Source organism: Seriola aureovittata, chromosome 7 (assembly GCF_021018895.1).
Source record: "Seriola aureovittata isolate HTS-2021-v1 ecotype China chromosome 7, ASM2101889v1, whole genome shotgun sequence".
NCBI classification, from domain to species: domain Eukaryota; kingdom Metazoa; phylum Chordata; class Actinopteri; order Carangiformes; family Carangidae; genus Seriola; species Seriola aureovittata.
Genome location: NC_079370.1, coordinates 5936785 through 5949243, shown reverse-complemented (window position 1 = coordinate 5949243; position 12459 = coordinate 5936785). Strand labels below are relative to the sequence as shown.

The window sequence follows — 12459 nt, the reverse complement described above, 5'->3', positions numbered from 1 at the left end:
ACTATGACGGTTTTATTCATTTTTATGCCATACTATACTATGACGTTTTTTGCCTTACTATACTATGTCATTTTTTTTTATTTTTATGCCTTACTATACTATGACGGTTTTATTCATTTTTATGCCTTACTATATTATGACGGTTTTATTCATTTTTATGCCTTACTATACTATGATGGTTTTTTTCATTTCTAAGCCTTACTATACTATGACGGTTTTATTCATTTTTATGCCTTACTATATTATGACGGTTTTATTCATTTTTATGCCTTACTATACTATGATGGTTTTTTTCATTTCTAAGCCTTACTATACTATGACGTTTTTTGCCTTACTATACTATGACGTTTTTACTTTAATGCCATACTATACTATGACTTTTTTTGCTTTACTATATTGTGATTTTTTTTTGTTTTTATGCCATATTATATTATGGTTTTTTTTCATTTTTATGCCATACTATACTATGACTTTTTTTTTATTTTTATGTCTTACTATACTAGGAAATTTTTTTGACTTTTTTTGCTTTACTATATTGTGATGTCTTTTTAATTTTTATGCCTTACTATACAAGATTTTTTTTTCATTTTTATGCCTACTATTTTATGACTTTTTTTATTTCTATGCCATACTATACTATGATGTTTTTCTTTTTCATTTTTATGCCTTACTATACTATGACTTTTTTTGCCTTATCATACTATCACTTTTTTATGACTTTTTATGCCTTGCTATACTATTTTTAAATATTTCCGTATTGTACAATGACTTTTTCATGACATTTTATGCCGTACTATACTATGGTGTTTTTATGACACCTTTTAAGACTTATTTTACCATGATGTTTTATGCTTTATTGATAGGGAGAATGTTATCATTTGTGGTCAAGGTGTTTCAGGGAAGAAAGAGTGCTGGAGCCCAGGATGTCTTATGCAGAGGAATTTTATTGAAGCATGATCGAGGAGAAAGGACAAATCATCAATACAGACTTCTATCCATGATGTCACCTCAATTGTGAAGAAGGAACCCCTGTGGCTAGGCTTTATGCCATTTGAATTACTATAGATAGCTTATGCTTCATATTTGGTCAAATATCTAAAACAGGGAGAGGATGCGGACTCAGTACACCAAGCCTCTTGTAACTGACTAGGCTAAACAAACTTAATCTACATGATACTTAATCAGTCACTCCACATAATTAATACCTCAAAAACAAGGAAATCATCTTCTATCATTCAGTGTGTAATTCATTTGTGACAGCAATATTAATATATATTTCAATACACAGTTAAATATTACTAAGATAAAAACAAACAATATGCATAACAAAGATTTTTTCCTTTTTTCATTCTACTAAAACTTAAGACGAACTAAATCATTGTATTAACAAATGACACTGAATTATAAACATCAACCCACACACAGCAGTAGAGGACAGAAACAGACACAAACTGTATTTCTTAGTTCACATCAAGTCTAAAGACAGATGCATCCTCATTATCGGATCATTCATTCATTATTATTAACCTGTACATCAAAGGTTCCTCAAAACCTCTGTGATTATTATACATCGACTCCAATTCCGTGTCGCCCTCAACATCTCTGACTCTTCGTTGTGGTGCTTGAATAGCAGCAGTGGTGGTTTTGTCATCTTTGGTGACTAAGGTCAAAGGTCACGGTTACCACAGAAAATACACAAATGGTTAACATTTTATATGACTCTGGATAAACAGGGATGTAACCTGAAAGTAGTCTGAGTGGCGGAGGGATACAACCGTGGTTGGCCGAGGAGGTGGTTTTAGTTTCCAGATGAGATCTGGAAGGACGTTGATGTTTCTTTTTTGAATTCTCCTTTTCTTCATCCTTCTTCTTCATCGGTGTGTTCAAGTGTCTTTCCGTGTGTGGTGAAAAATCTAACGTGTCAGTGTTAAGAACACGCGCACGTGTTGTTGGTCTCCTGGATCTCCTGCATGGATCATCCCAGCTGAAGGAGCAAGATCCAGCCTTTCACTTGCCATCGCTTTACAGCTCCATATGAGCGGCTGGAGGAGGAGCCAGTCTGTTCTGCCTTCAACCTTAATGGCTGCTGTGGTTTTCAGCATCACATGGAACGGACCTTTCCCCTGGGAGACAGAGAGAAATAAAGGTACAGGTAAAAGCAGGAAACTGGTTTAAATAATGATCCAGCACTAAACAAGCAGACTGTGACCACAGAGTGGAGCCCTGAGCCTGCTGGAACACCCAGGGTGCTTTGAGGGTGAGCCGGCCCCTCCCTCTCTCCCTCCTCCACCTGTGTGCAGGTGAGACAGGTGTATAAAGGAGTCTTTCTCTGGATGGAAACAGACTCCAGCAGCCGCTCACACTGAGATCTTTGTCACAAACTGTCGGATTTCCTGCAGAAAGATGGAGACGCTGCTCGCTCTCTGCATTGCTCTCACCTTCACCACCTCAGGTAAGAAAAACAGCTCACCTTCCTTCACAGCTTCATCCTTTTTACACTTTTCTGATGGTTTGTTTCACTGAGGCTCAAAGAGGAATGAAGAATGAATCTGTAGACGACAGAAAACCTCGAAACAGCTCGAACAATGGAGGTCAGAGAGAGAGAGAGAGAGAGAGAGAGAGAGAGAGAGAGAGAGAGAGAGAGAGCAGCTTATAGACTGAGGGAACGAAAAGCTTGAGGTGGGCGGGGCTTATATGTATAAAATCTTGTTAAAGGCTGCAACTATTGATTATTATTATTATCATTATTTCTATTATTATTTTCTAATCAGCTGATTCATTGTTCAGTTTCTAAAACGTCAGAAAACAGAATTTCCATAATCCAGGGTGAAGTCTTCAGAGGTCTTATAGATTCTGTTTGATTCGATTATGGTAACAACTAATGATAATTTTTTTCATTATTGATTAATCTGCTGCTGCTGAAGAACCAATCAATCAATCATCAAACCTGTAGATTCACTTTGTCATTGGACCAGTAATCACTCACTAATCACCCTCGCTTTACTTTAGTGTCTTCCAATACAACTCACGTTGCCATGACAACCACCTCACCATCGGTCAACAGCAGTCAGGATGTTTCTACACAGCATGTATCCATGACAACTGACCACACCGGAGCAGCCATCAAGACAGGAACCAGTCCCAACAATGGGAACACAACAACACATGGATCCACCAGTCTGCCCAGTGTCACCATGACAACAGAAACCAGTAACCACACAACAGCGCCGCAGTCTGATGTAACCACAGTAACCAGACACACTGTGAACTCCACCCGCAGAGAAACCAACTCCACCTCTGACCACACACCAACGCCGCCTGAACCCCACGTCAACACCACAGCTGGTCCCAACGTCACCCAGTCCAGTTCCAGTCCCACCAGTCCCACCAGTAACACCACAGCAGCAACACATGGACCCCACAACACCACAGCTGGTCCCAACGTCACCCAGTCCAGTCCCAGTCCCACCAGTAACACCACAGCAGCAACACATGGACCCCACAACACCACAGCTGGTCCCAACGTCACCCAGTCTAGTCCCAGTCCCACCAGTAACACCACAGCAGCAACACATGGACCCCACAACACCACAGCTGGTCCCAACGTCACCCAGTCCAGTCCCAGTCCCACCAGTAACACCACAGCAGCAACACATGGACCCCACAACACCACAGCTGGTCCCAACATCACCCAGTCCAGTCCCAGTCCCACCAGTAACACCACAGCAGCAACACATGGACCCCACAACACCACAGCTGGTCCCAACGTCACCCAGTCCAGTCCCAGTCCCACCAGTAACACCACAGCAACAACACACAACAAGACAAGAGCTCCCAATGTTACCATGACAACCACCTCTCCAAACAGTACTCAACACCACACTACAAGGAATACCGTAACAAGTACGGCCAACATCACACACGCTGCCTCAACCAGTTCCCCCGGCAACAACACCCACGTCCATCCCACTGTGACGACAACCACTGGAACCATGGCAACGAGGACTGGGAGTACCACAGGCAGCAGCTCACCTGTTTCTGTTTCCCCGAACAAACCAATCACATCCGGGAGTACGACACCACCTGCAGCCGGCGGCGGAGGTGGCGTACCTGGGTGGGGGATAGCTCTGCTGGTTCTGGCAGCGCTGGTTCTGCTGCTGCTGATTCTGCTGCTGGTAGCACTGGTGAGCACACACACACACACAAACACACACACACACACACAAACACACACACAGAATATAAAATTATATTTTATTTAAATCATCTTTGAGAATGAGACGATTGAGGAAATTAATGTGAAACTAATCAAAATGTTAATGAAACTGACATCATGAGTTTCTAACCAACACCACTTCATACAGGCGCACACCTCCCTTTAACTACAGGCACAAATCTAACAGTCCTGAGTACACAACCAGTCAGTAAACAACCAGTCAGTACACAACCAGTCAGTGAACAACCAGTCAGTACACAACCAGTCAGTACACAACCAGTCAGTAAACAACCAGTCAGTACACAACCAGTCAGTAAACAACCAGTCAGTACACAACCAGTCAGTGAACAACCAGTCAGTGAACAACCAGTCAGTACACAACCAGTCAGTGAACAACCAGTCAGTGAACAACCAGTCAGTGAACAACCAGTCAGTACACAACTACGTGTGAGTACAGATATTGTATTCCTGTAATATTTCTTTTTGTCATTTATTTTTCTCAGGTCTCACTTGTAAATGAGATCTTGATCTCAATGTGACTTCCTGATTAAATAAAGTATAAATAAAATAATGTAGAAACTGCAGCTGGGACACAAAAGGGGACACAACAGAATCTGAAGCAACACGATGAGGGACAAAACGAAGCTAAATGTAAATGCTGTTGTAAAGTAGTGGAACCAACCGACCAGGAAGTGAACAGAGAAGTTCCAGAGCAGTAAAGTAACTTCACCTGTCACCTCAGTGAGAACAGGGAAGTCAGACAGTGAAGAGAGACGGACTAAAACATTGCTGGCTTCAGTCTGGACATGAGATTTGTTGACGATACACATTTCACGTGTCATCAGTCGTGTACCTGAACGCCTCATGTGGAAAGACAGAGGGGGGACTGAAGCTGCTGCTGCTTTCACTGCACTTTCTGTTTAGAAAAAGTTCTTGAAAAGCTGATATCAGAGTTTCCCACCACCGTACCTCAACGTTCAACAACTAAAGCTACAGACAGTTATCAACCAGACACAGAGGTGAAGTACTTCTAATGACGACGGATCACATTCCCGAAGTCACCCAGGTTTTCAAATGTGTGTATGTAAAACAGATCTCGTCATATAACTGACAATATTGACACTTCTCCTCTCCAGCTTGTGTGGTGCTGCTGCTGTAGGGGGCGCTACAAGGGCTTCAGTCCCTACGACCAGCTGACCCACAGAGACGACATCCCTCTGTACACCACCCACAGCCGCTTCGAAGGACCCAACGGGAGACCATACGTAAGTCCAATTTCCAAAATGTCAGCCGCTTATGTCCTGACAAGGACAGTGATCTGTCAAGAACTAGTCCTCAATGGGACAAATGACAACACTAATGTCTCCACGAGGACGGTAGTCTGCCAGGAGCTGGTCTCAGAAGGACATATCATGAGGCTAATGTCCTCACAAGCACAGTGGTTAATCAGGAGCTGGTCCTCACAAATAGACACACATAGAGCAGAGTGTGTGTTGGTTGTGTCTTTGTGTGTTGTAATGTGATGCCTGGGAAAGTGTCTCTTCCCTGCAGCAGAACACAGTTCATTCATTTACATTGATGCAGTCACTTTCTTCTCACCTGTTAGACTTCAGCAGAACCACAGAAGAAACTGCAGCTCCAGTATCACCTGTGAACCGCAGCAGATTTATTCAATGAAAATCCTATACAACATCTACACAGCTTAATGAGGACAAGAGAATAAACCCTGGACATTAGAAGCCTCTCAGTTTGTATTACACAGTGTTAGACATCTCGTCCCCGTAGTTCAGGTGTGACGTACATTCAGGTGTGTCTGTGGAAAGTACAGTAATCGGTATTCAATTGTTCAGTCACAGTCAACATTTACACAGGAAACATGGATAATAATGGAAACACCTCCCTGTGATGTGATTAATGCAAACACAACAATAGACACATGGACACACACACTGTGTAAGTGTTTAGTGACTGTACAAACGAACTCCGAGCGATTTATCACTCAGTAAATCATTACTGTCACTCATAGCTGAGATGTGTCGGTATCACGCCTGTTACTAACCTCATGTAACTACAGTATCTTATTAACTATTAACGTTGTTATTTATTCATAACACATTAGTACCACATGGTTATATGTTCATAACATTATAACTAGTTTACATTTACTAACTTCAGTAGATTCTTATTTTAAACTAATGTCCCTAATGTTTATATATATTATCATTTATCAATAGTAGTGAAAGATCATTAATTCTAAAAACTGGTTATTTTCACTGTTAGGATTCGCCTCTTACTATTACGTCATTGTCCTGTTACTTAGCAACTGTTATATACTGTTATCTTTCTTATGTAAATGATCTTGATAACTATTAGTTGTACTTTTAGTCTTACTGACTGTAAGTCTTAAACTCTTAAACTCTTACATTAAAATGAACGTTTTAGTGAAGGAAAATCAAATGTAAAATCTTTTTAAGTTAGAACACATCAGTATCCATTAGTAACATCATTATTATTATCTCTGTGCTGTACTTCCCACTGACCACATCAGCTCCAATACTCTGCCGATACTTGATCAAATGTTTTGAACAGCTAATGGACAAGTTTTGCAGAGAGAAGAGAAACATATTTATTAATTATTATTTAATGAACTGAACTGAATGAGCAGAGATCCAGGACACGTTTAGATGTAGTAACGGCCTCGCTCCATTACGAGAGAGAAAATAAACACCTTCCGACAACAAGTCCGAGAAGGTGCAGAGAGGATTTCTGAACATGTAAATAATAACTCTGCCCTCGACGCTCATCCCATGATTCATGTTTTTCAGGATGAATTGGAAAAGCCGACGAAGAACCGGACAGGGACGTACACGGTCAACCGATAGTGACACTTCACGGCCCATTAACTGGCAGAAAAAAGACCAGCAATTAACAAAATCGCATTGACGAAAATCTATACATAAAACTGTTTTTAAAATTTATATGTTGTTTTGTTTTAACATTCGACATTGTTAGTGTTCATCTAATTAGCTTTTATTTTTTGTCTCTAAAGCACTGTGCAGCTCCATATCTTAAAATAAACAACAAAATAAACAAAGAAAACTCTACAACCTATACCACCCTTATTTTTTACATTATAATATACTGCTGCTATATTTCATACATCTTAAAAACTTGATAAATTGCTTGATTTACAACAATCACTTTCATTACTATTGTATTTTTCAATATTTTCACTTTTTATTAGATATTCTTACTAATATCACTATTACATATTTTCTGTATAAGTATTTTAGAATAATGCTGATTGTTAAACATCCTAATTTAATTGACTTGATCTTCTGTTCGACATAAAGACAGTGTTGTGAATATTATCATGACGTTCATTATTTGCTCATGATTATTGCCACTGCTGTAACTGCTACTAATATTTATAACAATTTTTTTCATCTATTGGCTCTTTATATTTTGTACATCTTAAAAACCTTTTTGATAAAATAATCTTATATTTCTATATTATTTCATCAACAATATTATTTTATTTTTACTTTCTTTTAAATTTTGAGATATTTCTGTCACTATTACAGTTTTTGCTGTATATATTTTAGCATTCAAATAATTATTATTTGTTATATATTTAAATCTTTTTTATAATAACTGACTGTATGTTTATGTAACAGTTACTGTTTATGATTATGTGTTTCTTTTATTTTCATTTTAAAGGTGAGATCATGACCACCACTAATATTAAAAATATTAGTGGTGGTCATGATCCCACTATTAGTAATATTTTTTTCATATTTCCATTTATTGGCTCCAATAATTACATTTTGTATATTTCAAAGTGTTTAAAACAAAAAAATTCTATATTCATCCTTATATTTCCACTATTGTATTTTTCTATTGTAATTTGATGTGCTGTTATTGTCCAGTTTTTCTATTTATATATTTTAGAATTGGAAAAATAATATCAACTGAACATTAAATTAATTTTAAAGAACATGTTAGATATTCATATGTATGATCTGCTACAGTACTATAATCATTCCTGTGACCATTATAATACTACTTTTTATTATTATTTTATATTATATATAAATACTCTTATATTTTATTTTAGAATGATAATTCCACTATGAATGTTCACGCTGAGAGTTTCATATGAAACTCACTGCTGATAATTAAGTCTTATATTTTCTTTTTTAAGTATTTTGAGATTATTGCCACTGAGTCATTCAATTCCATTAATTAAGCTTTTGGTTTTTGCTTGTACATCTCAAAAACTGGTCTGATAGAATGTTTAATATGATACTATAATCACTTTTATTATGTTACCAATATTATTATATTATATTTTCTTTTGTGAAGTGTTTAAGCTGCCACTGGTGTTAATAATCATATTTCCATTCACTGTCCTCAGTGTTCAGTTTGGCAGCAGCTTCACCCTCCCAGTTTGTTCTGTATTGTGTTTGCAGCAGGACATTTTCCAGAGGGAAAGTGGATCTTCTTTGTCGCAGGTTTAATTCCTCTTTTTCAACCAAAATCCAGGCTTAATTTTCCTTCAACAAAAGCGTTCAGTCACAAAGAGCTTCACACAGACAGAGAGGGAGGAGGAGGAGGAGGAGGTGTGGAGGGAGGTGGAGCAGCTGAGGAATGTACGAGCTGTGTTTGATATGAGGGTGATGGAGCTGATATGGACATAAAGAAGTCTGGGCTGGGCTCTGCGGCGTGAGTCAGTCAACATCAGACTGATTAATCACCAACAGAGAGAAATGTTCAGCAAGACTCGAACTCTCTCATCTCAAGTCTCATTTTCATTTCTGTGGGTTTGTTTGTTGAACTGTGTTTAACTATTTTGAATAAATGTCACAAAATATTGAGTGTTTCCAAACTTTTTTCTTTATGAGCAAGAAGAACCTTGGTATAAGTTTTTATCTCTATTTAATATTGTTAATTTTCCTCTATCCCGTCTTCTCTTAGGTGTTTTTACACATTTGATCTCCTCATTTTACATTTTAGATTCATCTTTATGTTCATTTCATATACATTATTATATACATTTGGTATTTTATATGTATTTGTCTTCCTGATTATTATTATTACAGAAACTGGGGTTCTGTTAACAATAGTCAATCATTTATATTATTGATAGAACCCCAGTTTCTGTCTACATGTCCAAAGTCAATGCACTTTTTAAGGTAAAGATACTGACAGGTCGTGATGTTTTTATGTCACACGCTGCTTTTAATTAAATTTTATTATAGCACCAGATCATAACGTACTGCCTCGTTGGGTTTGAGAGGAGAAGACTTGTAGACGCCCTCTGTCTGATCAGACTGTAGAGTCTCTGGTTAACGAAACATGACCACAGGAAGTGTTCTGACATGATGTATTAATATGGTCATGGATGCTACTACATTTTTAATGTGCATTTTTCAACCATCAGAGTGACCGAGTGGAAAGACTTGAAGAGTAAACCATCAATAACACTATCAACATTACAGCTAACCATCTACATAAAACCAGCATCGTAAAGTACAGTAAGGTAACCCACATGACGTACCTCCTCGCTCTAACGGCTGCTCTGTGTACAGCAGGTGTGTGAACCAATCAGGGCCAAGACTGATGATGACTTGTATTTACTATGGCCAGGAGTAGCATCTGGAAGTTAAGAGAAAGAACAGGAAATGGAACAAAAGAAAAAAGGGTGGGCAGCATGTTGTCAGTGTTTGATGGTGTTTACCGTGATTGACAGGTGTGTCAGCCTGGTACAGTCAGATGTGGAGGTTGCTGCTTGCTCGTATCACGTCAGCTCCACCCACTCCTCCTCCTCTCTCGCCACATTATGATTCAACATCGTCTCTTCAGAAACCTGTGAAACACCAAGACAAAACCCTTAAACTGACTGAACTCACAGTTTCAACATGATGTAAGATGTGTGTATAAATACACACTGACTGATGGGGGGGGGGGGGGGGGGGGGGTCAGGGCTTGGCTTTGCTGTCAACATCCTGTTGACTTTTAATTTTAATTCACAGCTCACGTGTCTGTGGGCGGGTCACACAGGTACAGGTACATTCAGGTAGACTGGAACTAAGGTTTAGTTCTGCTGGACTGAAGAGTTAAGACTTTTATCACATTTAAGTACATAATATATTTTATATATTCCAAAGCCTTTGTTGAGGAAACTGAAGTCAAAAGATCTGCAGATACGATCTGAAAACTCAAGAAAGAAAGAAAATTATAGAATATTATTATATTATCATATGAAATGAATTATGATTAGTTTGAAACAACTGCAACTGAATTATGAGACAGACAGAAAGACAGACAGACAGACAGACAGACAGATAGATAGACAAAACAAAACAATTGTCAACAAACATGGTCACTTTCTATGGACTCACTGGGCTCAGCTGTTTTTCACTTCCTGTCAGCAGTGATTCACCTGAACGCCTCAGACTCCTTCAGTCCCTGCAGCTCTGGATGAAGTCAGGGCCCTCGTTTACAAAAATCTAATTACACTAATGACTTAAAAAGACAGTTTCACATTAAGACAAGCGTCATTTTTCCTCCCGTCCATACTGCTCATTTACAAATCTCTTGGTAAAGCGCTGTAGACGAACAGTCCACAGTCCAATACGAGTTCTGAAGTTCATCTGAAGCTAATATGAGTCTTTTAGACAATTCACTCTTTATTTTACTTTCTCACTGTCTGACTAGAAAGATGAAGTGATGACATCAACGCTGAGGGTTGGTGGTTTGAATCCTAGAGCAAACAGAAATCTCTGACCCTCACCTGAAACTATGATTTGACGTGGTTGTAATCTGGTCTGCAGCGCCGCCTACTGCTCTGAAGGCTCAGGTGCTGCAGGTAAATGTCAGGTGTGAGCACAGGTGAAGGTCTGCAGCAGAGAAAACAACACTAACTTCCGGCTGTACTGTTTCTGCTGCCAGAGAGGAGAACAGCTTCATGTCTGATTCAATAGCTCCATATCATTATATACATTATGAACTTCATTTTGATGTCAAGTACAAACCTGTAAAGTTTCATGCCTGTATCTCGCAGGTTGTGACACTATGGTGACAAGAAGTGATCATAGTATCATGAACATGTCGGTCACTTTAATGAGCATCAACATGTTCACAACAGTTTGTTCATCGGTGGACAACAAAGACATCTGATTCACACATTCATTTATTGCCTATTTAAATTACCCATGCAGCCTAGGTTACCATGGTGATCTATCCGGTTACTGTAGTAATCTACCTGGTTACCATGGTGATATAACCAGCACATGAATGATCTACTCGGACCTAACCTACCTGGAATAAAGTGGGTCAGCACTGGAGAGACCAGGGAACCTGAGTTAAACCTGAAGAGAGCGGGAATACACACTGATCTCACTTTGTGTTTCAGGTGTAAGAATGTCATTTATAATATACAACAACTTGATCTGAGTCTCGCTGTGTCTCTGTAAATAATATGATAGAGAGAAGGTCTCGACCTGCTCTGTTTGGAAAGAACCTTGAAATAACTTATGTGGTGAATTGGCTCTATACAAATTAAAAATTAAAAAATAAATAAAAATTGACTTGATTTGACGGTACAGAATACACACACACACACACACACACACACACACACACACACACACACACACACACACACACATTGTGTTTTTTACTCACGTGATTTAAAGTCCGTTCTTCTTTCTTTCATGGCGGTGAACTTCTCCAAACCCACGATGTCCCGCACTACTAGTTGCGATGCCGCCATTTTGTTTGTTTACTAACAGAACTTCTCCCGCCATCGCTGATCGCCAACAAGTCAGACAGAGATTCGACCTAACTCTTAAATTGCGTTGTTAATTACCGGCATTAACCGACGTCTCCACCGGGGGGCGCTGTTTCACCAACTTAAAGAGACTGAAAACTGGAAAAGAGATGCAACTGATTTTTAAGTATCTGTTGTTTAACTGACAAAAACTGACGTTTTAATGAAAATGACACTGAGACATGAGAAATATTTTCATAGAGTTAAACTGGAAGTTTCACCTGAAGGTCCATTTAGTAGCTGATAGAAAAAACACAGATGTAAATAGGATCTGTCTGTTAGGTAACAAAATAAGAATATTAAATATCTTTAATTGCATATGCAGAGAAACTGGGGTCATGAGTTTCCCCTCTTCTTGTGAAAATTCTTGTGAAACACTAAAAGGAAAGTTTCTAAGATTGTTTAAATT

General features: G+C 38.8%; 1 protein-coding gene and 1 long non-coding RNA gene across 3 annotated transcripts; one reads left to right on the top strand and one right to left on the bottom strand.

The window, feature by feature from the left end:
- The first annotated feature begins 2315 nt into the window (after positions 1-2315).
- Positions 2316-9093, top strand: LOC130171694 (mucin-2-like). The gene is made up of 4 exons (XM_056379804.1): positions 2316-2452; positions 3010-4184; positions 5353-5481; positions 7042-9093. The coding sequence occupies exons 1-4, from the start codon at positions 2404-2406 to the stop codon at positions 7096-7098; spliced, it is 1410 nt and encodes a 469-aa protein (XP_056235779.1). The 5' UTR covers positions 2316-2403; the 3' UTR covers positions 7099-9093.
- On the bottom strand, positions 4046-12061 carry LOC130171695 (uncharacterized). 2 transcript variants are annotated; one of them, XR_008828189.1, is made up of 8 exons: positions 11906-12061; positions 11254-11291; positions 11013-11118; positions 10621-10744; positions 9957-10085; positions 9777-9874; positions 5816-5864; positions 4046-4181 (listed from the first exon to the last, which is right to left on the bottom strand). It is a non-coding gene; the product is annotated as an uncharacterized LOC130171695 (long non-coding RNA). The 2 variants fall into 2 exon arrangements; XR_008828188.1 differs by having other exon boundaries at positions 10621-11118.
- Between the last annotated feature and the right edge of the window lie 398 nt (positions 12062-12459).